Genomic DNA, 27,817 nt, shown 5'->3' on the forward strand with positions numbered 1-27,817 from the left:
GTAGTACATCAAGGATACTCCACTATTAGGAGATGTAGACTCAGTAGTCTGTCTGTAGTAACAACAAGGATACTCCACTATTAGGAGATGTAGACTCAGTAGTCTGTAGTAACAACAAGGATACTCCACTATTAGGAGATGTAGACCAGTAGTCTGTAGTAACAACAAGGATACTCCACTATTAGGAGATGTAGACTCAGTAGTAGTCTGTAGTAACAACAAGGATACTCCACTATTAGGAGATGTAGACCAGTAGTCTGTTCTGTAGTAACATACAAGGATACTCCACTATTAGGAGATGTAGACCAGTAGTGTCTGTAGTAACATCAAGGATACTCCACTATTAGGAGATGTAGATCAGTCTGTCTGTAGTAACAACAAGGATACTCCACTATTAGGAGATGTAGACCAGTAGTCTGTTCTGTAGTAACAACAAGGATACTCCACTATTAGGAGATGTAGATCAGTAGTCTGTTCTGTATAACACAAGGATACTCCACTATTAGGAGATGTAGACCAGTAGGTCTGTAGTAACAATCAAGGATACTCCACTATTAGGAGATGTAGATCAGTAGTCTGTTCTGTAGTAACATCAAGGATACTCCACTATTAGGAGATGTAGATCAGTAGTCTGTAGTAACAACAAGGATACTCCACTATTAGGAGATGTAGACCAGTAGTCTGTAGTAACAACAAGGATACTCCACTATTAGGAGATGTAGATCAGTAGTCTGTCTGTAGTAACAACAAGGATACTCCACTATTAGGAGATGTAGATCAGTAGTCTGTTCTGTAGTAACAACAAGGATACTCCACTATTAGGAGATGTAGATCAGTAGTCTGTAGTAACAACAAGGATACTCCACTATTAGGAGATGTAGACCAGTAGTCTGTAGTAACAACAAGGATACTCCACTATTAGGAGATGTAGACCAGTAGTCTGTAGTAACAACAAGGATACTCCACTATTAGGAGATGTAGATCAGTAGTCTGTTCTGTAGTAACATCAAGGATACTCCACTATTAGGAGATGTAGATCAGTAGTCTGTTCTGTAGTAACAACAAGGATACTCCACTATTAGGAGATGTAGACCAGTAGTCTGTAGTAACAACAAGGATACTCCACTATTAGGAGATGTAGATCAGTAGTCTGTCTGTAGTAACAACAAGGATACTCCACTATTAGGAGATGTAGACCAGTAGTCTGTAGTAACAACAAGGATACTCCACTATTAGGAGATGTAGACCAGTAGTCTGTTCTGTAGTAACAACAAGGATACTCCACTATTAGGAGATGTAGATCAGTAGTCTGTTCTGTAGTAACAACAAGGATACTCCACTATTAGGAGATGTAGATCAGTAGTCTGTTCTGTAGTAACATCAAGGATACTCCACTATTAGGAGATGTAGACCAGTAGTCTGTAGTAACATCAAGGATACTCCACTATTAGGAGATGTAGACCAGTAGTCTGTAGTAACAACAAGGATACTCCACTATTAGGAGATGTAGACCAGTAGTCTGTAGTAACAACAAGGATACTCCACTATTAGGAGATGTAGATCAGTAGTCTGTTCTATAGTAACAACAAGGATACTCCACTATTAGGAGATGTAGACCAGTAGTCTGTAGTAACAACAAGGATACTCCACTATTAGGAGATGTAGATCAGTAGTCTGTTCTATAGTAACAACAAGGATACTCCACTATTAGGAGATGTAGACCAGTAGTCTGTAGTAACAACAAGGATACTCCACTATTAGGAGATGTAGTCTGTAGTAACATCAAGGATACTCCACTATTAGGAGATGTAGATCAGTAGTCTGTTCTGTAGTAACAACAAGGATACTCCACTATTAGGAGATGTAGATCAGTAGTCTGTAGTAACAACAAGGATACTCCACTATTAGGAGATGTAGACCAGTAGTCTGTTCTGTAGTAACATCAAGGATACTCCACTATTAGGAGATGTAGATCAGTAGTCTGTAGTAACAACAAGGATACTCCACTATTAGGAGATGTAGACCAGTAGTCTGTAGTAACAACAAGGATACTCCACTATTAGGAGATGTAGATCAGTAGTCTGTTCTGTAGTAACAACAAGGATACTCCACTATTAGGAGATGTAGACCAGTAGTCTGTTCTGTAGTAACAACAAGGATACTCCACTATTAGGAGATGTAGACCAGTAGTCTGTAGTAACAACAAGGATACTCCACTATTAGGAGATGTAGACCAGTAGTCTGTAGTAACAACAAGGATACTCCACTATTAGGAGATGTAGACCAGTAGTCTGTCTGTAGTAACATCAAGGATACTCCACTATTAGGAGATGTAGACCAGTAGTCTGTTCTGTAGTAACAACAAGGATACTCCACTATTAGGAGATGTAGACCAGTAGTCTGTAGTAACAACAAGGATACTCCACTATTAGGAGATGTAGACCAGTAGTCTGTAGTAACAACAAGGATACTCCACTATTAGGAGATGTAGATCAGTAGTCTGTTCTGTAGTAACAACAAGGATACTCCACTATTAGGAGATGTAGACCAGTAGTCTGTAGTAACAACAAGGATACTCCACTATTAGGAGATGTAGACCAGTAGTCTGTAGTAACAACAAGGATACTCCACTATTAGGAGATGTAGACCAGTAGTCTGTAGTAACAACAAGGATACTCCACTATTAGGAGATGTAGACCAGTAGTCTGTTCTGTAGTAACAACAAGGATACTCCACTATTAGGAGATGTAGACCAGTAGTCTGTTCTGTAGTAACATCAAGGATACTCCACTATTAGGAGATGTAGACCAGTAGTCTGTAGTAACAACAAGGATACTCCACTATTAGGAGATGTAGACCAGTAGTCTGTTCTGTAGTAACAACAAGGATACTCCACTATTAGGAGATGTAGACCAGTAGTCTGTAGTAACAACAAGGATACTCCACTATTAGGAGATGTAGACCAGTAGTCTGTTCTGTAGTAACAACAAGGATACTCCACTATTAGGAGATGTAGACCAGTAGTCTGTTCAGTAGTAACAACAAGGATACTCCACTATTAGGAGATGTAGACCAGTAGTCTGTTCTGTAGTAACATCAAGGATACTCCACTATTAGGAGATGTAGACCAGTAGTCTGTAGTAACAACAAGGATACTCCACTATTAGGAGATGTAGACCAGTAGTCTGTTCTGTAGTAACAACAAGGATACTCCACTATTAGGAGATGTAGACCAGTAGTCTGTAGTAACAACAAGGATACTCCACTATTAGGAGATGTAGACCAGTAGTCTGTTCTGTAGTAACAACAAGGATACTCCACTATTAGGAGATGTAGATCAGTAGTCTGTTCTGTAGTAACAACAAGGATACTCCACTATTAGGAGATGTAGACCAGTAGTCTGTAGTAACAACAAGGATACTCCACTATTAGGAGATGTAGATCAGTAGTCTGTAGTAACAACAAGGATACTCCACTATTAGGAGATGTAGACCAGTAGTCTGTTCAGTAGTAACAACAAGGATACTCCACTATTAGGAGATGTAGACCAGTAGTCTGTAGTAACATCAAGGATACTCCACTATTAGGAGATGTAGACCAGTAGTCTGTTCTGTAGTAACAACAAGGATACTCCACTATTAGGAGATGTAGACCAGTAGTCTGTTCTGTAGTAACATCAAGGATACTCCACTATTAGGAGATGTAGACCAGTAGTCTGTTCTGTAGTAACATCAAGGATACTCCACTATTAGGAGATGTAGATCAGTAGTCTGTAGTAACAACAAGGATACTCCACTATTAGGAGATGTAGACCAGTAGTCTGTTCTGTAGTAACAACAAGGATACTCCACTATTAGGAGATGTAGACCAGTAGTCTGTAGTAACAACAAGGATACTCCACTATTAGGAGATGTAGACCAGTAGTCTGTAGTAACAACAAGGATACTCCACTATTAGGAGATGTAGACCAGTAGTCTGTAGTAACAACAAGGATACTCCACTATTAGGAGATGTAGACCAGTAGTCTGTAGTAACAACAAGGATACTCCACTATTAGGAGATGTAGACCAGTAGTCTGTAGTAACACAAGGATACTCCACTATTAGGAGATGTAGACCAGTAGTCTGTAGTAACATCAAGGATACTCCACTATTAGGAGATGTAGACCAGTAGTCTGTAGTAACAATCAAGGATACTCCACTATTAGGAGATGTAGACCAGTAGTCTGTTCTGTAGTAACAACAAGGATACTCCACTATTAGGAGATGTAGACCAGTAGTCTGTTCTGTAGTAACAACAAGGATACTCCACTATTAGGAGATGTAGACCAGTAGTCTGTTAGTAACATCAAGGATACTCCACTATTAGGAGATGTAGACCAGTAGTCTGTAGTAACAACAAGGATACTCCACTATTAGGAGATGTAGACCAGTAGTCTGTAGTAACAACAAGGATACTCCACTATTAGGAGATGTAGACCAGTAGTCTGTAGTAACAACAAGGATACTCCACTATTAGGAGATGTAGACCAGTAGTCTGTTCTGTAGTAACAACAAGGATACTCCACTATTAGGAGATGTAGACCAGTAGTCTGTTCTGTAGTAACATCAAGGATACTCCACTATTAGGAGATGTAGACCAGTAGTCTGTTCTGTAGTAACAACAAGGATACTCCACTATTAGGAGATGTAGACCAGTAGTCTGTAGTAACAACAAGGATACTCCACTATTAGGAGATGTAGACCAGTAGTCTGTAGTAACAACAAGGATACTCCACTATTAGGAGATGTAGACCAGTAGTCTGTTCTGTAGTAACAACAAGGATACTCCACTATTAGGAGATGTAGACCAGTAGTCTGTAGTAACAACAAGGATACTCCACTATTAGGAGATGTAGATCAGTAGTCTGTTCTGTAGTAACAACAAGGATACTCCACTATTAGGAGATGTAGACCAGTAGTCTGTTCTGTAGTAACAACAAGGATACTCCACTATTAGGAGATGTAGATCAGTAGTCTGTAGTAACAACAAGGATACTCCACTATTAGGAGATGTAGACCAGTAGTCTGTAGTAACAACAAGGATACTCCACTATTAGGAGATGTAGACCAGTAGTCTGTAGTAACAACAAGGATACTCCACTATTAGGAGATGTAGACCAGTAGTCTGTTCTGTAGTAACAACAAGGATACTCCACTATTAGGAGATGTAGATCAGTAGTCTGTTCTGTAGTAACAACAAGGATACTCCACTATTAGGAGATGTAGACCAGTAGTCTGTAGTAACAACAAGGATACTCCACTATTAGGAGATGTAGACCAGTAGTCTGTTCTGTAGTAACAACAAGGATACTCCACTATTAGGAGATGTAGACCAGTAGTCTGTTCTGTAGTAACAACAAGGATACTCCACTATTAGGAGATGTAGACCAGTAGTCTGTTCTGTAGTAACAACAAGGATACTCCACTATTAGGAGATGTAGACCAGTAGTCTGTAGTAACATCAAGGATACTCCACTATTAGGAGATGTAGACCAGTAGTCTGTTCTGTAGTAACAACAAGGATACTCCACTATTAGGAGATGTAGACCAGTAGTCTGTAGTAACAACAAGGATACTCCACTATTAGGAGATGTAGACCAGTAGTCTGTAGTAACAACAAGGATACTCCACTATTAGGAGATGTAGACCAGTAGTCTGTAGTAACAACAAGGATACTCCACTATTAGGAGATGTAGACCAGTAGTCTGTAGTAACAACAAGGATACTCCACTATTAGGAGATGTAGATCCAGTAGTCTGTTCTGTAGTAACAACAAGGATACTCCACTATTAGGAGATGTAGACCAGTAGTCTGTAGTAACAACAAGGATACTCCACTATTAGGAGATGTAGACCAGTAGTCTGTTCTGTAGTAACAACAAGGATACTCCACTATTAGGAGATGTAGACCAGTAGTCTGTAGTAACAACAAGGATACTCCACTATTAGGAGATGTAGACCAGTAGTCTGTTCTGTAGTAACAACAAGGATACTCCACTATTAGGAGATGTAGACCAGTAGTCTGTAGTAACAACAAGGATACTCCACTATTAGGAGATGTAGACCAGTAGTCTGTTCTGTAGTAACAACAAGGATACTCCACTATTAGGAGATGTAGACCAGTAGTCTGTAGTAACAACAAGGATACTCCACTATTAGGAGATGTAGACCAGTAGTCTGTTCTGTAGTAACATCAAGGATACTCCACTATTAGGAGATGTAGACCAGTAGTCTGTTCTGTAGTAACAACAAGGATACTCCACTATTAGGAGATGTAGACCAGTAGTCTGTAGTAACAACAAGGATACTCCACTATTAGGAGATGTAGACCAGTAGTCTGTTCTGTAGTAACAACAAGGATACTCCACTATTAGGAGATGTAGACCAGTAGTCTGTAGTAACAACAAGGATACTCCACTATTAGGAGATGTAGACCAGTAGTCTGTTCTGTAGTAACAACAAGGATACTCCACTATTAGGAGATGTAGACCAGTAGTCTGTAGTAACAACAAGGATACTCCACTATTAGGAGATGTAGACCAGTAGTCTGTCTGTAGTAACAACAAGGATACTCCACTATTAGGAGATGTAGATCAGTAGTCTGTTTGTAGTAACAACAAGGATACTCCACTATTAGGAGATGTAGACCAGTAGTCTGTAGTAACAACAAGGATACTCCACTATTAGGAGATGTAGACCAGTAGTCTGTAGTAACAACAAGGATACTCCACTATTAGGAGATGTAGACCAGTAGTCTGTAGTAACAACAAGGATACTCCACTATTAGGAGATGTAGACCAGTAGTCTGTTCTGTAGTAACAACAAGGATACTCCACTATTAGGAGATGTAGACCAGTAGTCTGTAGTAACAACAAGGATACTCCACTATTAGGAGATGTAGACCAGTAGTCTGTAGTAACAACAAGGATACTCCACTATTAGGAGATGTAGACCAGTAGTCTGTTCTGTAGTAACAACAAGGATACTCCACTATTAGGAGATGTAGATCAGTAGTCTGTTCTGTAGTAACAACAAGGATACTCCACTATTAGGAGATGTAGACCAGTAGTCTGTAGTAACAACAAGGATACTCCACTATTAGGAGATGTAGATCAGTAGTCTGTAGTAACATCAAGGATACTCCACTATTAGGAGATGTAGACCAGTAGTCTGTAGTAACAACAAGGATACTCCACTATTAGGAGATGTAGATCAGTAGTCTGTTCTGTAGTAACAACAAGGATACTCCACTATTAGGAGATGTAGACCAGTAGTCTGTAGTAACATCAAGGATACTCCACTATTAGGAGATGTAGATCAGTAGTCTGTAGTAACAACAAGGATACTCCACTATTAGGAGATGTAGACCAGTAGTCTGTAGTAACATCAAGGATACTCCACTATTAGGAGATGTAGATCAGTAGTCTGTAGTAACAACAAGGATACTCCACTATTAGGAGATGTAGATCAGTAGTCTGTAGTAACAACAAGGATACTCCACTATTAGGAGATGTAGACCAGTAGTCTGTAGTAACATCAAGGATACTCCACTATTAGGAGATGTAGACCAGTAGTCTGTAGTAACAACAAGGATACTCCACTATTAGGAGATGTAGACCAGTAGTCTGTAGTAACAACAAGGATACTCCACTATTAGGAGATGTAGACCAGTAGTCTGTAGTAACAACAAGGATACTCCACTATTAGGAGATGTAGATCAGTAGTCTGTAGTAACAACAAGGATACTCCACTATTAGGAGATGTAGATCAGTAGTCTGTTCTGTAGTAACAACAAGGATACTCCACTATTAGGAGATGTAGACCAGTAGTCTGTTCTGTAGTAACAACAAGGATACTCCACTATTAGGAGATGTAGATCAGTAGTCTGTTCTGTAGTAACATCAAGGATACTCCACTATTAGGAGATGTAGATCAGTAGTCTGTAGTAACAACAAGGATACTCCACTATTAGGAGATGTAGACCAGTAGTCTGTAGTAACAACAAGGATACTCCACTATTAGGAGATGTAGATCAGTAGTCTGTTCTGTAGTAACATCAAGGATACTCCACTATTAGGAGATGTAGATCAGTAGTCTGTAGTAACATCAAGGATACTCCACTATTAGGAGATGTAGATCAGTAGTCTGTAGTAACATCAAGGATACTCCACTATTAGGAGATGTAGACCAGTAGTCTGTAGTAACATCAAGGATACTCCACTATTAGGAGATGTAGACCAGTAGTCTGTAGTAACAACAAGGATACTCCACTATTAGGAGATGTAGATCAGTAGTCTGTAGTAACAACAAGGATACTCCACTATTAGGAGATGTAGACCAGTAGTCTGTTCTGTAGTAACAACAAGGATACTCCACTATTAGGAGATGTAGACCAGTAGTCTGTAGTAACAACAAGGATACTCCACTATTAGGAGATGTAGACCAGTAGTCTGTAGTAACAACAAGGATACTCCACTATTAGGAGATGTAGACCAGTAGTCTGTAGTAACAACAAGGATACTCCACTATTAGGAGATGTAGATCAGTAGTCTGTTCTGTAGTAACAACAAGGATACTCCACTATTAGGAGATGTAGACCAGTAGTCTGTAGTAACAACAAGGATACTCCACTATTAGGAGATGTAGATCAGTAGTCTGTTCTGTAGTAACAACAAGGATACTCCACTATTAGGAGATGTAGACCAGTAGTCTGTAGTAACAACAAGGATACTCCACTATTAGGAGATGTAGACCAGTAGTCTGTAGTAACAACAAGGATACTCCACTATTAGGAGATGTAGACCAGTAGTCTGTAGTAACAACAAGGATACTCCACTATTAGGAGATGTAGACCAGTAGTCTGTTCTGTAGTAACAACAAGGATACTCCACTATTAGGAGATGTAGATCAGTAGTCTGTTCTGTAGTAACAACAAGGATACTCCACTATTAGGAGATGTAGACCAGTAGTCTGTAGTAACAACAAGGATACTCCACTATTAGGAGATGTAGATCAGTAGTCTGTAGTAACAACAAGGATACTCCACTATTAGGAGATGTAGACCAGTAGTCTGTTCTGTAGTAACATCAAGGATACTCCACTATTAGGAGATGTAGACCAGTAGTCTGTTCTGTAGTAACAACAAGGATACTCCACTATTAGGAGATGTAGACCAGTAGTCTGTAGTAACAACAAGGATACTCCACTATTAGGAGATGTAGACCAGTAGTCTGTTCTGTAGTAACAACAAGGATACTCCACTATTAGGAGATGTAGACCAGTAGTCTGTTCTGTAGTAACAACAAGGATACTCCACTATTAGGAGATGTAGATCAGTAGTCTGTTCTGTAGTAACATCAAGGATACTCCACTATTAGGAGATGTAGTCTGTTCTGTAGTAACATCAAGGATACTCCACTATTAGGAGATGTAGTCTGTTCTGTAGTAACATCAAGGATACTCCACTATTAGGAGATGTAGACCAGTAGTCTGTTCTGTAGTAACATCAAGGATACTCCACTATTAGGAGATGTAGATCAGTAGTCTGTAGTAACAACAAGGATACTCCACTATTAGGAGATGTAGACCAGTAGTCTGTAGTAACAACAAGGATACTCCACTATTAGGAGATGTAGATCAGTAGTCTGTAGTAACAACAAGGATACTCCACTATTAGGAGATGTAGACCAGTAGTCTGTAGTAACAACAAGGATACTCCACTATTAGGAGATGTAGACCAGTAGTCTGTAGTAACATCAAGGATACTCCACTATTAGGAGATGTAGACCAGTAGTCTGTTCTGTAGTAACAACAAGGATACTCCACTATTAGGAGATGTAGATCAGTAGTCTGTTCTGTAGTAACAACAAGGATACTCCACTATTAGGAGATGTAGACCAGTAGTCTGTAGTAACAACAAGGATACTCCACTATTAGGAGATGTAGACCAGTAGTCTGTAGTAACAACAAGGATACTCCACTATTAGGAGATGTAGATCAGTAGTCTGTTCTGTAGTAACAACAAGGATACTCCACTATTAGGAGATGTAGACCAGTAGTCTGTAGTAACAACAAGGATACTCCACTATTAGGAGATGTAGACCAGTAGTCTGTAGTAACAACAAGGATACTCCACTATTAGGAGATGTAGACCAGTAGTCTGTCTGTAGTAACAACAAGGATACTCCACTATTAGGAGATGTAGATCAGTAGTCTGTTCTGTAGTAACAACAAGGATACTCCACTATTAGGAGATGTAGATCAGTAGTCTGTTCTGTAGTAACAACAAGGATACTCCACTATTAGGAGATGTAGATCAGTAGTCTGTTCTGTAGTAACAACAAGGATACTCCACTATTAGGAGATGTAGATCAGTAGTCTGTTCTGTAGTAACAACAAGGATACTCCACTATTAGGAGATGTAGACCAGTAGTCTGTAGTAACATCAAGGATACTCCACTATTAGGAGATGTAGACCAGTAGTCTGTAGTAACATCAAGGATACTCCACTATTAGGAGATGTTAGGAGTTCTGCAGTTACAGTTACAGATTTAATGTCCTTTGAAAGTAAATGCAAAACGTGATACAGTATTGCACTACCCTCATCTCCCATGCTATTCTATTAAATGTTTTCGCCAAACTTGGAAAATATACGGAGAAGAGATAAACAGCGACTGCTGAAGTAAAATAAAGTCCTAGTGTTTTACACTAATTGACTATAGCAGCATCTCCAGCAACAACACGGGTAACGTTGAACCTGGCAGCGCCTGTCAATCACACCTACATTACATTAAATGACTTCATTTAGCGAGTAACAAAGTAAGTCTGTCTGTGGTTGTGTGTCTTTTCAACAGTACTGTCTTCTCTTGCAGCAAATCCTGAACCACATTCTGGACCACATTGAGTTCTTCGTGACCAAACTGCAGAAAGCAGCTGAGGCCTTCAACGAGCTCTCCAAGAGGAAGAAATCTAAAAAGAACAAGAAGAAGGGACCCGGAGGTGGGTGGTGTAGTTCTTTAGATGTAGTTTGTAGTCCTCCTGGCCTGGTCCTGATCTTCATTCTACTGTCCATGACTTCATTACTGTTGGGTGGTGTAGTTCTTTAGATCTAGTTTGTAGTCCTCCTGGCCTGGTCCTGATCTTCATTCTACTGTCCATGACTTCATTACTGTTGGGTGGTGTAGTTCTTTAGATGTAGTTTGTAGTCCTCCTGGCCTGGTCCTGATCTTCATTCTACTGTCCATGACCTCGTTACTGTTGGGTGGTGTAGTTCTTTAGATCTAGTTTGTAGTCCTCCTGGCCTGGTCCTGATCTTCATTCTACTGTCCATGACCTCGTTACTGTTTCCTTAAGTAGATTGTTCGTTCCACTGTGGACAACATTTACATCAAAACAGGAAACAGTTAGGAAAGCAATCGATGTTGCTAGACTAATGACTATTTACTTTAATACTGTGTGTTACCTGTCATGTCTCTCTCTGTCCACCAGAGGGGGTGCTAACACTGCGAACTAATTCTCCCCTGTGTGTTACCTGTCATGTCTCTCTTTGTCCACCAGAGGGGGTGTTAACACTGCGAGCAAAGCCTCCCCTGTGTGTTACCTGTCATGTCTCTCTCTGTCCACCAGAGGGGGTGCTAACACTGCGAGCCAAGCCTCCCTGTGTGTTACCTGTCATGTCTCTCTCTGTCCACCAGAGGGAGTGCTAACACTGCGAGCCAAGCCTCCCTGTGTGTTACCTGTCATGTCTCTCTCTGTCCACCAGAGGGAGTGCTAACACTGCGAGCCAAGCCTCCCACTCAGGAGGATTTTGTTGACTGTTTCCAGAAGTTCAAACATGCCTTCAACCTGCTGGTAAGACACCAAAGATGAATGATGTTTATTTATTATTTATTTAATTTTACATTTGTATGACTTTCCTTGTCTCTCTCCTCCAGGGGAAGTTGAAGACCCTCATCCAGAACCCCAGCGCTGACGACCTGGTCCACTTCCTGTTCACACCACTCAGAATGGTGAGAGACAGACTGCTCTACTCTGCTATGCATGTTTAAGCCAGATTCCACTCCGTCCCCACATTTCAACCTTCGAAGTGATCCAGACCTCTGGAGGAACAGAGCTGGTTAAGAGACTAGTAGTTAGTGGTGAGGGTAATGGTTAACCTCTTCTCCTCCAGGTGATCCAGACCTCTGGAGGAACAGAGCTGGCTAAGAGCCTAGTAGTTAATGGTGAGGGTAATGGTTTAATTCTCCTCCAGGTGATCCAGACCCCTGGAGGGACTGAGCTGGCTAAGAGCCTAGTAGTTAGTGGTGAGGGTAATGGTTTAACCTCTTCTCCTCCAGGTGATCCAGACCTCTGGAGGGACAGAGCTGGCTAAGAGCCTAGTAGTTAGTGGTGAGGGTAATGGTTTAACTTCTCCTCCAGGTGATCCAGACCTCTGGAGGGACAGAGCTGGTTAAGAGACTAGTAGTTAGTGGTGAGGGTAATGGTTTAACTTCTCCTCCAGGTGATCCAGACCTCTGGAGGGACAGAGCTGGCTAAGAGCGTGGTGGTTCCTCTGTTGACCAGAGAGGCTATAGACTTCCTGCACTCAGCTGGGACGGCCGAGGAAAGACACCTGTGGGTTGCCCTGGGGGAGGGGTGGACCAAGTGCAGGTAGGAGGTTAGAGGTCACGATGGGGTTAACATGGGGTCATAGGGGTGAATGTTTGGTTAACGTGGGTTTAACGGTATTATCGGTCTCCAAACTCTTTATTAAAGCATCTTCTGTTCACTTACTGATGGAGTAACACCATTATTTTAGTCTAACTGAGGTGCTGCTGTATGGAGTAACACCATTATTTTAGTCTAACTGAGGTGCTGCTGTATGGAGTAACACCATTATTTTAGTCTAACTGAGGTGCTGCTGTATAACACCATTATTTTAGTCTAACTGAGATGCTGCTGTATGGAGTAACACCATTATTTTATTCTAACTGAGGTGCTGCTGTATGGAGTAACACCATTATTTTAGTCTAACTGAGGTGCTGCTGTATGGAGTAACACCATTATTTCAGTCTAACTGAGGTGCTGCTGTATGGAGTAACACCATTATTTTAGTCTAACTGAGATGCTGCTGTATAACACCATTATTTTAGTCTAACTGAGATGCTGCTGTATGGAGTAACACCATTATTTTAGTCTAACTGAGGTGCTGCTGTATGGAGTAACACCATTATTTTAGTCTAACTGAGATGCTGCTGTATAACACCATTATTTCAGTCTAACTGAGATGCTGCTGTATAACACCATTATTTTAGTCTAACTGAGATGCTGCTGTATAACACCATTATTTTAGTCTAACTGAGGTGCTGCTGTATGGAGTAACACCATTATTTTAGTCTAACTGAGGTGCTGCTGTATGGAGTAACACCATTATTTTAGTCTAACTGAGGTGCTGCTGTATGGAGTAACACCATTATTTTAGTCTAACTGAGGTGCTGCTGTATGGAGTAACACCATTATTTCAGTCTAACTGAGGTGCTGCTGTATAAAACCATTATTTTAGTCTAACTGAGGTGCTGCTGTATAACACCATTATTTTAGTCTAACTGAGATGCTGCTGTATGGAGTAACACCATTATTTTAGTCTAACTGAGGTGCTGCTGTATGGAGTAACACCATTATTTCAGTCTAACTGAGGTGCTGCTGTATGGAGTAACACCATTATTTTAGTCTAACTGAGGTGCTGCTGTATGGAGTAACACCATTATTTCAGTCTAACTGAGGTGCTGCTGTATGGAGTAACACCATTATTTTAGTCTAACTGAGATGCTGCTGTAAGGAGTAACACCATTATTTCAGTCTAACTGAGGTGCTGCTGTATGGAGTAACACCATTATTTCAGTCTAACTGAGGTGCTGCTGTATGGAGTAACACCATTATTTTAGTCTAACTGAGATGCTGCTGTACGGAGTAACACCATTATTTTAGTCTAAATGAGATGCTGCTGTATGGAGTAACACCATTATTTTAGTCTAACTGAGATGCTGCTGTATGGAGTAACACCATTATTTTAGTCTAACTGAGGTGCTGCTGTATAACACCATTATTTCAGTCTAACTGAGATGCTGCTGTATAACACCATTATTTTAGTCTAACTGAGGTGCTGCTGTATGGAGTAACACCATTATTTTAGTCTAACTGAGGTGCTGCTGTATGGAGTAACACCATTATTTCAGTCTAACTGAGGTGCTGCTGTATGGAGTAACACCATTATTTTAGTCTAACTGAGGTGCTGCTGTATAACACCATTATTTTAGTCTAACTGAGATGCTGCTGTATGGAGTAACACCATTATTTTAGTCTAACTGAGATGCTGCTGTATGGAGTAACACCATTATTTTAGTCTAACTGAGGTGCTGCTGTATAACACCATTATTTCAGTCTAACTGAGATGCTGCTGTATAACACCATTATTTTAGTCTAACTGAGGTGCTGCTGTATGGAGTAACACCATTATTTTAGTCTAACTGAGGTGCTGCTGTATGGAGTAACACCATTATTTCAGTCTAACTGAGGTGCTGCTGTATGGAGTAACACCATTATTTTAGTCTAACTGAGGTGCTGCTGTATAACACCATTATTTTAGTCTAACTGAGGTGCTGCTGTATGGAGTAACACCATTATTTTAGTCTAACTGAGATGCTGCTGTACGGAGTAACACCATTATTTTAGTCTAAATGAGATGCTGCTGTATGGAGTAACACCATTATTTTAGTCTAACTGAGGTGCTGCTGTATGAAGTAACACCATTATTGTAGTCTAACTGAGATGCTGCTGTATGGAGTAACACCATTATTTTAGTCTAACTGAGGTGCTGCTGTATAACACCATTATTTTAGTCTAACTGAGATGCTACTGTATGGAGTAACACCATTATTTTAGTCTAACTGAGATGCTGCTGTATGGAGTAACACCATTATTTTAGTCTAACTGAGGTGCTGCTGTATAACACCATTATTTTAGTCTAACTGAGGTGCTGCTGTATGGAGTAACACCATTATTTTAGTCTAACTGAGGTGCTGCTGTATGGAGTAACACCATTATTTTAGTCTAACTGAGATGCTGCTGTATGGAGTAACACCATTATTTTAGTCTAACTGAGGTGCTGCTGTATAACACCATTATTTTAGTCTAACTGAGGTGCTGCTGTATGGAGTAACACCATTATTTCAGTGTAACTGAGGTGCTGCTGTATGGAGTAACACCATTATTTTAGTCTGACTGAGGTGCTGCTGTATGGAGTAACACCATTATTTCAGTCTAACTGAGGTGCTGCTGTATGGAGTAACACCATTATTTTAGTCTAACTGAGGTGCTGCTGTATAACACCATTATTTTAGTCTAACTGAGATGCTGCTGTATGGAGTAACACCATTATTTTAGTCTAACTGAGATGCTGCTGTATGGAGTAACACCATTATTTTAGTCTAACTGAGGTGCTGCTGTATAACACCATTATTTCAGTCTAACTGAGATGCTGCTGTATAACACCATTATTTTAGTCTAACTGAGGTGCTGCTGTATGGAGTAACACCATTATTTTAGTCTAACTGAGGTGCTGCTGTATGGAGTAACACCATTATTTCAGTCTAACTGAGGTGCTGCTGTATGGAGTAACACCATTATTTTAGTCTAACTGAGGTGCTGCTGTATAACACCATTATTTTAGTCTAACTGAGGTGCTGCTGTATGGAGTAACACCATTATTTTAGTCTAACTGAGATGCTGCTGTACGGAGTAACACCATTATTTTAGTCTAAATGAGATGCTGCTGTATGGAGTAACACCATTATTTTAGTCTAACTGAGGTGCTGCTGTATGAAGTAACACCATTATTGTAGTCTAACTGAGATGCTGCTGTATGGAGTAACACCATTATTTTAGTCTAACTGAGGTGCTGCTGTATAACACCATTATTTTAGTCTAACTGAGATGCTACTGTATGGAGTAACACCATTATTTTAGTCTAACTGAGATGCTGCTGTATGGAGTAACACCATTATTTTAGTCTAACTGAGGTGCTGCTGTATGGAGTAACACCATTATTTTAGTCTAACTGAGGTGCTGCTGTATGGAGTAACACCATTATTTTAGTCTAACTGAGATGCTGCTGTATGGAGTAACACCATTATTTTAGTCTAACTGAGGTGCTGCTGTATAACACCATTATTTTAGTCTAACTGAGGTGCTGCTGTATGGAGTAACACCATTATTTCAGTGTAACTGAGGTGCTGCTGTATGGAGTAACACCATTATTTTAGTCTGACTGAGGTGCTGCTGTATGGAGTAACACCATTATTTTAGTCTAACTGAGATGCTGCTGTATGGAGTAACACCATTATTTTAGTCTAACTGAGATGCTGCTGTACGGAGTAACACCATTATTTTAGTCTAACTGAGATGCTGCTGTATGGAGTAACACCATTATTTTAGTCTAACTGAGATGCTGCTGTATGGAGTAACACCATTATTTTAGTCTAACTGAGGTGCTGCTGTATGGAGTAACACCATTATTTTAGTCTAACTGAGGTGCTGCTGTATGGAGTAACACCATTATTTTAGTCTAACTGAGATGCTGCTGTATAACACCATTATTTTAGTCTAACTGAGATGCTGCTGTATAACACCATTATTTTAGTCTAACTGAGATGCTGCTGTATGGAGTAACACCATTATTTCAGTCTAACTGGGGAGCTGCTGTATAACACCATTATTTTAGTCTACCTGAGGTGCTGCTGTATGGAGTAACACCATTATTTTAGTCTACCTGAGGTGCTGCTGTATGGAGTAACACCATTATTTCAGTCTAACTGGGGAGCTGCTGTATAACACCATTATTTTAGTCTACCTGAGGTGCTGCTGTATGGAGTAACACCATTATTTCAGTCTAACTGAGATGCTGCTGTATGGAGTAACACCATTATTGTAGTCTAACTGAGATGCTGCTGTATAACACCATTATTTCAGTCTAACTGAGCTGCTGCTGTATGGAGTAACACCATTATTTTAGTCTAACTGAGATGCTGCTGTACGGAGTAACACCATTATTTTAGTCTAACTGAGATGCTGCTGTATAACACCATTATTTCAGTCTAACTGAGATGCTGCTGTATGGAGTAACACCATTATTTTAGTCTAACTGAGGTGCTGCTGTATGGAGTAACACCAATATTTCAGTATAACTGAGATGCTGCTGTATGGAGTAACACCATTATTTTAGTCTAACTGAGGTGCTGCTGTATAACACCATTATTTCAGTCTAACTGAGATGCTGCTGTATGGAGTAACACTATTATTTTATTCTAACTGAGGTGCTGCTGTATGGAGTAACACCATTATTTTAGTCTAACTGAAATGCTGCTGTATGGAGTAACACCATTATTTTAGTCTAACTGGGATGCTGCTGTATGGAGTAACACCATTATTTTAGTCTGACTGAGGTGCTGCTGTATGGAGTAACACCATTATTTTAGTCTAACTGAGGTGCTGCTGTATAACACCATTATTTCAGTCTAACTGAGATGCTGCTGTATAACACCATTATTTTAGTCTAACTGAGATGCTGCTGTATAACACCATTATTTTAGTCTAACTGAGATGCTGCTGTATGGAGTAACACCATTATTTTAGTCTGAGGTGCTGCTGTATGGAGTAACACCATTATTTCAGTCTAATTGAGGTGCTGCTGTATGGAGTAACACCATTATTTCAGTCTAACTGAGGTGCTGCTGTATGGAGTAACACCATTATTTTAGTCTACCTGAGGTGCTGCTGTATGGAGTAACACCATTATTTCAGTCTAACTGGGGTGCTGCTGTATAACACCATTATATTAGTCTACCTGAGGTGCTGCTGTATGGAGTAACACCATTATTTCAGTCTAACTGAGATGCTGCTGTATAACACCATTATTTCAGTCTAACTGAGATGCTGCTGTATGGAGTAACACCATTATTTTAGTCTAACTGAGATGCTGCTGTATGGAGTAACACCATTATTGTAGTCTAACTGAGATGCTGCTGTATAACACCATTATTTCAGTCTAACTGAGATGCTGCTGTATGGAGTAACACCATTATTTTAGTCTAACTGAGATGCTGCTGTATGGAGTAACACCATTATTTCAGTATAACTGCGGTGCTGCTGTATAACACCATTATTTCAGTCTAACTGAGATGCTGCTGTATGGAGTAACACCATTATTTTAGTCTAACTGAGGTGCTGCTGTATGGAGTAACACCAATATTTCAGTATAACTGAGATGCTGCTGTATGGAGTAACACCATTATTTTAGTCTAACTGAGGTGCTGCTGTATAACACCATTATTTCAGTCTAACTGAGATGCTGCTGTATGGAGTAACACCATTATTTTATTCTAACTGAGGTGCTGCTGTATGGAGTAACACCATTATTTTAGTCTAACTGAGATTCTGCTGTAACACCATTATTTTAGTCTAACTGAAATGCTGCTGTATGGAGTAACACCATTATTTTAGTCTAACTGGGATGCTGCTGTATGGAGTAACACCATTATTTTAGTCTGACTGAGGTGCTGCTGTATGGAGTAACACCAATATTTTAGTCTGACTGAGGTGCTGCTGTATAACACCATTATTTCAGTCTAACTGAGATGCTGCTGTATAACACCATTATTTTAGTCTAACTGAGATGCTGCTGTATAACACCATTATTTTAGTCTAACTGAGGTGCTGCTGTATAACACCATTATTTTAGTCTAACTGAGGTGCTGCTGTATGGAGTAACACCATTATTTTAGTCTAACTGAGATGCTGCTGTATAACACCATTATTTTAGTCTAACTGAGATGCTGCTGTATGGAGTAACACCATTATTTTAGTCTAACTGAGGTGCTGCTGTATAACACAATTATTTCAGTCTAACTGAGATGCTGCTGTATGGAGTAACACCATTATTTTAGTCTACCTGAGGTGCTGCTGTATGGAGTAACACCATTATTTCAGTCTAACTGAGGTGCTGCTGTATAACACCATTATTTTAGTCTACCTGAGGTGCTGCTGTATGGAGTAACACCATTATGTCAGTCTAATTGAGGTGCTGCTGTATGGAGTAACACCATTATTTCAGTCTAACTGAGGTGCTGCTGTATGGAGTAACACCATTATTTTAGTCTACCTGAGGTGCTGCTGTATGGAGTAACACCATTATTTCAGTCTAACTGAGGTGCTGCTGTATAACACCATTATTTCAGTCTACCTGAGGTGCTGCTGTATGGAGTAACACCATTATTTCAGTCTAACTGAGATGCTGCTGTATAACACCATTATTTTAGTCTAACTGAGGTGCTGCTGTATAACACCATTATTTCAGTCTAACTGAGATGCTGCTGTATGGAGTGACACCATTATTTTATTCTAACTGAGGTGCTGCTGTATGGAGTAACACCATTATTTTAGTCTAACTGAGATTCTGCTGTAACACCATTATTTTAGTCTAACTGAAATGCTGCTGTATGGAGTAACACCATTATTTTAGTCTAACTGGGATGCTGCTGTATGGAGTAACACCATTATTTTAGTCTGACTGAGGTGCTGCTGTATGGAGTAACACCAATATTTTAGTCTGACTGAGGTGCTGCTGTATAACACCATTATTTCAGTCTAACTGAGATGCTGCTGTATAACACCATTATTTTAGTCTAACTGAGATGCTGCTGTAAAACACCATTATTTTAGTCTAACTGAGATGCTGCTGTATAACACCATTATTTTAGTCTAACTGAGATGCTGCTGTATGGAGTAACACCATTATTTTAGTCTAACTGAGGTGCTGCTGTATAACACAATTATTTCAGTCTAACTGAAATGCTGCTGTATGGAGTAACACCATTATTTTAGTCTAACTGGGATGCTGCTGTATGGAGTAACACCATTATTTTAGTCTGACTGAGGTGCTGCTGTATGGAGTAACACCAATATTTTAGTCTGACTGAGGTGCTGCTGTATAACACCATTATTTCAGTCTAACTGAGATGCTGCTGTATAACACCATTATTTTAGTCTAACTGAGATGCTGCTGTATAACACCATTATTTTAGTCTAACTGAGATGCTGCTGTATGGAGTAACACCATTATTTTAGTCTAACTGAGGTGCTGCTGTATAACACAATTATTTCAGTCTAACTGAGATGCTGCTGTATGGAGTAACACCATTATTTTAGTCTACCTGAGGTGCTGCTGTATGGAGTAACACCATTATTTCAGTCTAACTGAGGTGCTGCTGTATGGAGTAACACCATTATTTCAGTCTAACTGAGGTGCTGCTGTATAACACCATTATTTTAGTCTACCTGAGGTGCTGCTGTATGGAGTAACACCATTATTTCAGTCTAATTGAGGTGCTGCTGTATGGAGTAACACCATTATTTCAGTCTAACTGAGGTGCTGCTGTATGGAGTAACACCATTATTTTAGTCTACCTGAGGTGCTGCTGTATGGAGTAACACCATTATTTCAGTCTAACTGAGGTGCTGCTGTATAACACCATTATTTTAGTCTACCTGAGGTGCTGCTGTATGGAGTAACACCATTATTTCAGTCTGTGACGACCCTCCCACTCTGTCTGCCGTATTCTCTCTTTGTTCTTGTTTCCTTATTAGGATGTCGGTGGGCGGAGTTGGGAGGGTCATCACATACATGGGAAACACCTGGGCCCGGTGTCTTCCAGGATAAAGACACCACTTCCCCATTCATGGGGGAGACTCTCTCCAGGCAGACACCTTGACAGATTTGTTTGTGTTTCGGTTATGTTTCATGGTGCTTTTTGGTTGTTTGTGTTAGCATCTTTCAACACCCTGCATTATCACATTCATGCATGCAAAACACTCACTTACACTACTGATTACTGATTACACACCCCATTGTATATTATACCTCCTTCGTTATTTAAATAAATATATTTTGTTACTCTTTATCTCCACGTGGTCTCCCTTTTGTTACGGGCTCTGAGCCGGTTCGTGACAAGTGGGGGCTCATCCGGGATATTTGAACGTATTGGTTTGGGAGAACGTGGAGGTACGTGTTTGGTTTGCGTATTTTGTTTGAGTTTGATAGGCCCAGTATTGGTGGCCTTTGTTGTTTGGTTTGTGTGTTGCGTTGGAGAGAGTATAATGGTTAGTTTCCAGGCCCTGCCCAGCCTGGAAACTCTTGTTCTACTTTCTGTTGGGATATCGGTCTGAGGTGAGTAATCGGCTGTGTACCTCAGTGGGAGATTTGGGTAGGGTAGTGGAACTTGCTACCCGGAGCTATAGCCTTTTACCCCTGATAGGCTTAGCGACCTGTTTCATTTTTGAAATATGTTGGGCATGGTTAATGTTTGTTATTTTTGTGTGGTGTCTGTGGACTGAGCAGTTGTCTCGGGGGCACATCCGTGGCTTGGTGGAATCTACCAGCGTGCTGGGGGGTTTATTTCCTTGCCAGCGGGCTACAGTGCGTAAATACCCACCGCAAATCCACACGAAGACTAGGGTTGAGTTAATGTAGGTTTTGGGGAAGCTCCGTATCTCATCTCTCTTCTGTGGTACTCAGGGTGATTGTCATTTCTTGGGTTGTGGTCTGGTGTGCTCAGCAGAGGGGAAGAGTGAGAAATTTTTTTTTGTAATTATGGCGTCTTTTGTAGAGGAGTTCATTCGCTTTCCATCAGAGGAACTATTAGAATTAGGTACTAAAGAACAGCTGTTGAAAGTCGCTGAATACTACAAGATTGAAATTAGTGATAAACGTCTAAAGAATTCTATTAGGTTGATATTGAAGGCCAATCTGATGGAGAGTGGTATTCTTGAAGTTACCACTGGGCCAGCTTCTGCTGAGGAGTCATCTCCCCGTAATGTTACAATGGCCATTCCATCGGTTAGTCCTAGTAGTCTTCTTTTTGAACAGCAGAAAGAACTGCTTCTGTTACAGCAGCAGCATGATCGTGAGAAGCTAGAGTATGATCGGCAGCATGATCGTGAGAAGCTAGAGTATGATCGGCAGCATGATCGTGAGAAGTTAGAGTATGATCGTGTAAAGTATGAAAAGGAATTAGATATGGAGCATGCTAAAATCAAGTTGCAACAAGAACGGATAGAGTTGGTTAGGGAAGGAAAGATTTCAGGGGAGAGTTTGTTCTGGGAAGGTGACCCAGATTTACCTAGGGGTCGTTCCACTTTTGGTCGTGCCCCGGACACATTTGATATTGTTGGGAACTTACGGTTATTGCCTCAGTTTAATGAAAAGGACCCTGAGACATTCTTTTCGTTGTTTGAGCGTGTTGCTGACGCTAGGAGTTGGCCTGATTCTGACCGCACCTTAATGTTGCAGTGTGTGCTGACTGGTAAAGCGCAGGAAGCATATTCAGCTCTTAGTGTACACGACAGTGTCAGTTATGATAAGGTTAAAACGGCTGTGTTACAGATTTATGAATTGGTCCCTGAGGCTTACCGCCAACGATTTAGAACTTTAAAAAGGGATGATAAACAGACCCATGTTGAGTTTGCGCGACAATTATCTATACAGTTTAATCGCTGGTGTTCTGCCTCTGCAGTTGTGACTTTCCAAGGGCTGTGTGACCTGATTATGTTAGAGCAATTTAAGGACACAATCCCTGATCGTATTGCCACGTATATTAACGAACAAAAAGTAAAGAATATCGCTGAAGCTGCGGTTGTGGCGGATGAGTATGTGTTGACTCACAAAAGAGTCTTTGCAGAGCCCCGTATTCGGAATGAGTGGGGGCGTTCGGATAGATTTGGCCTTCGCTCACCGAAATACTTTGGTTCACGGGCAGAGTTCAATTCAACTAGGGTTGAGCCTGATTCCCGTGGAAGAGCTGACTTTGGGCAAGAGTGTCATTACTGTCATGATTCAGGTCATTGGAAAAACGAATGTCCGGTTCTCAGGGAAAAGGACAAATTCAGTACGCGTGATTACGTTAAATCTAAGCCTACGGCGTTAGCTGCGCCTGTTTCACATCAGTTCACTCATGACACGTGGTCTCAGGCGCAGGTGAAAGTCCATATTCACCCAGGCTATTTACCTTTCATTATGGAAGGTTTTGTGTCTATATTAGGGAGTAAGGAATTGGTGCCAGTGAAGATCTTGAGAGACACAGGTGCCTCCGAATCGTTTGTGTTGGAGTCTGTGTTACCCTTTTCAGCTGAGACTGATTCGGGGAAGAGTGTTCTAATTAGGGGGATAGGTTTGAACACTCTTTCAGTTCCATTGCATAAACTGATGTTGGATTGTGGGCTGGTAAAAGGTGAGGTTGTTATGGGGGTGCGTCCTTCGTTGCCTATTGAGGGTATTGACGTTATTCTTGGGAATAACTTGGCTGGTGATCGTGTATGGCCTGTCGAGGTTCCATCTCTAGTTGTTTCCATAAAGCCGTCAGTTGTTGAAATTCCAGATGAGAGTGTACAGCGCTCCCCAGAGATGTTCAGTGCGTGTTCTATGAGTCGTGGCGAACTGGTCACTGTGCCAACTAATGAGAATACCACAAAGAAGTATGTCACTGTTTTCCCTGTTATTCCGTTATCTGTTACCCACTCAGATCTAATCAATGCGCAATGGACTGATCCCACATTAGAAGAGTTGCGTGACCAAATTGTGCCTGTGGAACAGTTGGGAGATGTCGCCCATGGCTATTTTCTCCAAGAGGATGTCCTGATGAGAAAGTGGGTGTCTCATGGTAGTCGTTTTCGGGGGGAGGCGATTAGTCAGGTTGTGGTACCAGTAAAGCTTCGTGAGTTGGTTTTGACAACTTCTCACAATGGTGTTGCTGGACATATGGGTGTGAGGAAAACATACCATTGTATATTAAGACATTTCTTTTGGCCTAGCTTAAAGAGGGATGTCTCTGATTTCATCAAAACTTGTCACACCTGTCAATTAACCGGTAAACCTAATCAAGCTATTAAGCCGGTACCACTGTTTCCTATTCCTGTACTCAGCCAATCTTTTGAGTATTTTATCATTGACTGTGTGGGTCCTTTGCCTCGTGCAAAAAAAAAAAAAAAAAAAAAAAAAAAAGGGGAGTAGTGGTGAAATGGATAAAGAGAAGTTATCATGTTCACAGGAGAGGATGAGGGGCTTATTTGATCGCCGAACTGAGCCTCGTCAGTTTTCTCCGGGTGACCAGGTTCTTGCTCTGCTGCCAATTGTTGGTTCTCCTTTGCAAAAATTACCTAGTTGCCACTACAGAACGGAGAAAAGCACACCAGCTGTGTCATGTAACTTTGTTAAAACCCTATCATGCACGTTCCTCTGAGATTGAACAGTGGGAGTCTACGGAGGATGGTAAAACCTGTTCTTTTGGCTGATACCGTTGTTTCCTTCGGTTCTTATCATGCTAGATTTGTGCATGAGGAGGAAGATGTGCCTGGTCCTGACGATGGTATATTGCAGGGTAGATTGAAATGAGTAGTCTGTTACGTTGGGAAGTGGCTATGAATCGTTGGGAATTGTTAAAAAAATTAAGGACCTTGTTCTTTCCGTTGGAGTTTGTAGCTGATGTGGTCTCGTGCGCCCTGTTCTTGAATGGTTGTATTGTCTGGTTCTGTCTTTACTGTCTGTTCCCTCCTGGTCTTGTATTCTTCTTTCCTCTTAAATGTTGCTTCCTATGCACTAAGGTTGCTGAGGTCTGGGGAGTCTTTCCTCTTAAATGTTGCTTCCTATGCACTAAGGTTGCTGAGGTCTGGGGAGTGTTTCCTCTTAAATGTTGCTTCCTATGCACTAAGGTTGCTGAGGTCTGGGGACTCTTCTTTCCTCTTAAATAGTGCTTCCCGTGCGCAAAGGTTGCTGAGGTCTGAGGAGGTTGGCTGGGGTAAATTAGAAGTGTGCACGTAATCCCTCATCAATTTGGGACGCAGAGGCTGGTATGTTGTTCCGGGGTCCTTGTTGGGCCCCGGTTTTATGGGGGGGAATGTGACGACCCTCCCACTCTGTCTGCCGTATTCTCTCTTTGTTCTTGTTTCCTTATTAGGATGTCGGTGGGCGGAGTTGGGAGGGTCATCACATACATGGGAAACACCTGGGCCCGGTGTCTTCCAGGATAAAGACACCACTTCCCCATTCATGGGGGAGACTCTCTCCAGGCAGACACCTTGACAGATTTGTTTGTGTTTCGGTTATGTTTCATGGTGCTTTTTGGTTGTTTGTGTTAGCATCTTTCAACACCCTGCATTATCACATTCATGCATGCAAAACACTCACTTACACTACTGATTACTGATTACACACCCCATTGTATATTATACCTCCTTCGTTATTTAAATAAATATATTTTGTTACTCTTTATCTCCACGTGGTCTCCCTTTTGTTACGGGCTCTGAGCCGGTTCGTGACAGTCTAACTGAGATGCTGCTGTATAACACCATTATTTTAGTCTAACTGAGGTGCTGCTGTATAACACCATTATTTCAGTCTAACTGAGATGCTGCTGTATGGAGTGACACCATTATTTTATTCTAACTGAGGTGCTGCTGTATGGAGTAACACCATTATTTTAGTCTAACTGAGATTCTGCTGTAACACCATTATTTTAGTCTAACTGGGATGCTGCTGTATGGAGTAACACCATTATTTTAGTCTGACTGAGGTGCTGCTGTATGGAGTAACACCAATATTTTAGTCTGACTGAGGTGCTGCTGTATAACACCATTATTTCAGTCTAACTGAGATGCTGCTGTATGGAGTAACACCATTATTTTAGTCTAACTGGGATGCTGCTGTATGGAGTAACACCATTATTTTAGTCTGACTGAGGTGCTGCTGTATGGAGTAACACCAATATTTTAGTCTGACTGAGGTGCTGCTGTATAACACCATTATTTCAGTCTAACTGAGATGCTGCTGTATAACACCATTATTTTAGTCTAACTGAGATGCTGCTGTATAACACCATTATTTTAGTCTAACTGAGGTGCTGCTGTATGGAGTAACACCATTATTTTAGTCTAACTGAGATGCTGCTGTATAACACCATTATTTTAGTCTAACTGAGATGCTGCTGTATGGAGTAACACCATTATTTTAGTCTAACTGAGGTGCTGCTGTATAACACAATTATTTCAGTCTAACTGAGATGCTGCTGTATGGAGTAACACCATTATTTTAGTCTACCTGAGGTGCTGCTGTATGGAGTAACACCATTATTTCAGTCTAACTGAGGTGCTGCTGTATAACACCATTATTTTAGTCTACCTGAGGTGCTGCTGTATGGAGTAACACCATTATGTCAGTCTAATTGAGGTGCTGCTGTATGGAGTAACACCATTATTTCAGTCTAACTGAGGTGCTGCTGTATGGAGTAACACCATTATTTTAGTCTACCTGAGGTGCTGCTGTATGGAGTAACACCATTATTTCAGTCTAACTGAGGTGCTGCTGTATAACACCATTATTTTAGTCTACCTGAGGTGCTGCTGTAAGGAGTAACACCATTATTTCAGTCTAACTGAGGTGCTGCTGTATAACACCATTATTTTAGTCTACCTGAGGTGCTGCTGTATGGAGTAACACCATTATTTCAGTCTAACTGAGATGCTGCTGTATAACACCATTATTTTAGTCTAACTGAGGTGCTGCTGTATAACACCATTATTTCAGTCTAACTGAGATGCTGCTGTATGGAGTGACACCATTATTTTATTCTAACTGAGGTGCTGCTGTATGGAGTAACACCATTATTTTAGTCTACCTGAGGTGCTGCTGTATGGAGTAACACCATTATTTCAGTCTAACTGAGGTGCTGCTGTATAACACCATTATTTCAGTCTACCTGAGGTGCTGCTGTATGGAGTAACACCATTATTTCAGTCTAACTGAGATGCTGCTGTATAACACCATTATTTTAGTCTAACTGAGGTGCTGCTGTATAACACCATTATTTCAGTCTAACTGAGATGCTGCTGTATGGAGTGACACCATTATTTTATTCTAACTGAGGTGCTGCTGTATGGAGTAACACCATTATTTTAGTCTAACTGAGATTCTGCTGTAACACCATTATTTTAGTCTGACTGAGGTGCTGCTGTATAACACCATTATTTCAGTCTAACTGAGATGCTGCTGTATAACACCATTATTTTAGTCTAACTGAGATGCTGCTGTATAACACCATTATTTTAGTCTAACTGAGATGCTGCTGTATGGAGTAACACCATTATTTTAGTCTAACTGAGGTGCTGCTGTATAACACAATTATTTCAGTCTAACTGAGATGCTGCTGTATGGAGTAACACCATTATTTTAGTCTACCTGAGGTGCTGCTGTATGGAGTAACACCATTATTTCAGTCTAACTGAGGTGCTGCTGTATGGAGTAACACCATTATTTCAGTCTAACTGAGGTGCTGCTGTATAACACCATTATTTTAGTCTACCTGAGGTGCTGTTGTATGGAGTAACACCATTATTTCAGTCTAATTGAGGTGCTGCTGTATGGAGTAACACCATTATTTCAGTCTAACTGAGGTGCTGCTGTATGGAGTAACACCATTATTTTAGTCTACCTGAGGTGCTGCTGTATGGAGTAACACCATTATTTCAGTCTAACTGAGGTGCTGCTGTATAACACCATTATTTTAGTCTACCTGAGGTGCTGCTGTATGGAGTAACACCATTATTTCAGTCTAACTGAGATGCTGCTGTATAACACCATTATTTTAGTCTAACTGAGGTGCTGCTGTATAACACCATTATTTCAGTCTAACTGAGATGCTG

General features: G+C 40.7%; 1 protein-coding gene across 1 annotated transcript in view; it reads left to right on the forward strand.

Moving 5' to 3' along the window:
* Positions 1–10,893: 10,893 nt before the first annotated feature.
* The window catches only part of eps8a (epidermal growth factor receptor pathway substrate 8a), a gene marked incomplete at both ends in the record, with an annotated part of 66,574 nt that continues 49,650 nt past the window's right edge, over positions 10,894–27,817 (forward strand). Inside the window, 4 exons of the mRNA XM_038982358.1 lie at positions 10,894–11,038; positions 11,802–11,890; positions 11,974–12,048; positions 12,540–12,688. Of these exons, the coding sequence (XP_038838286.1) occupies positions 10,894–11,038; positions 11,802–11,890; positions 11,974–12,048; positions 12,540–12,688 (458 nt within the window). The remainder of the gene's footprint in view (positions 11,039–11,801; positions 11,891–11,973; positions 12,049–12,539; positions 12,689–27,817) is intronic.

The sequence above is a fragment of the Salvelinus namaycush genome, unplaced genomic scaffold, assembly GCF_016432855.1.
Source record: "Salvelinus namaycush isolate Seneca unplaced genomic scaffold, SaNama_1.0 Scaffold1137, whole genome shotgun sequence".
NCBI classification, from domain to species: domain Eukaryota; kingdom Metazoa; phylum Chordata; class Actinopteri; order Salmoniformes; family Salmonidae; genus Salvelinus; species Salvelinus namaycush.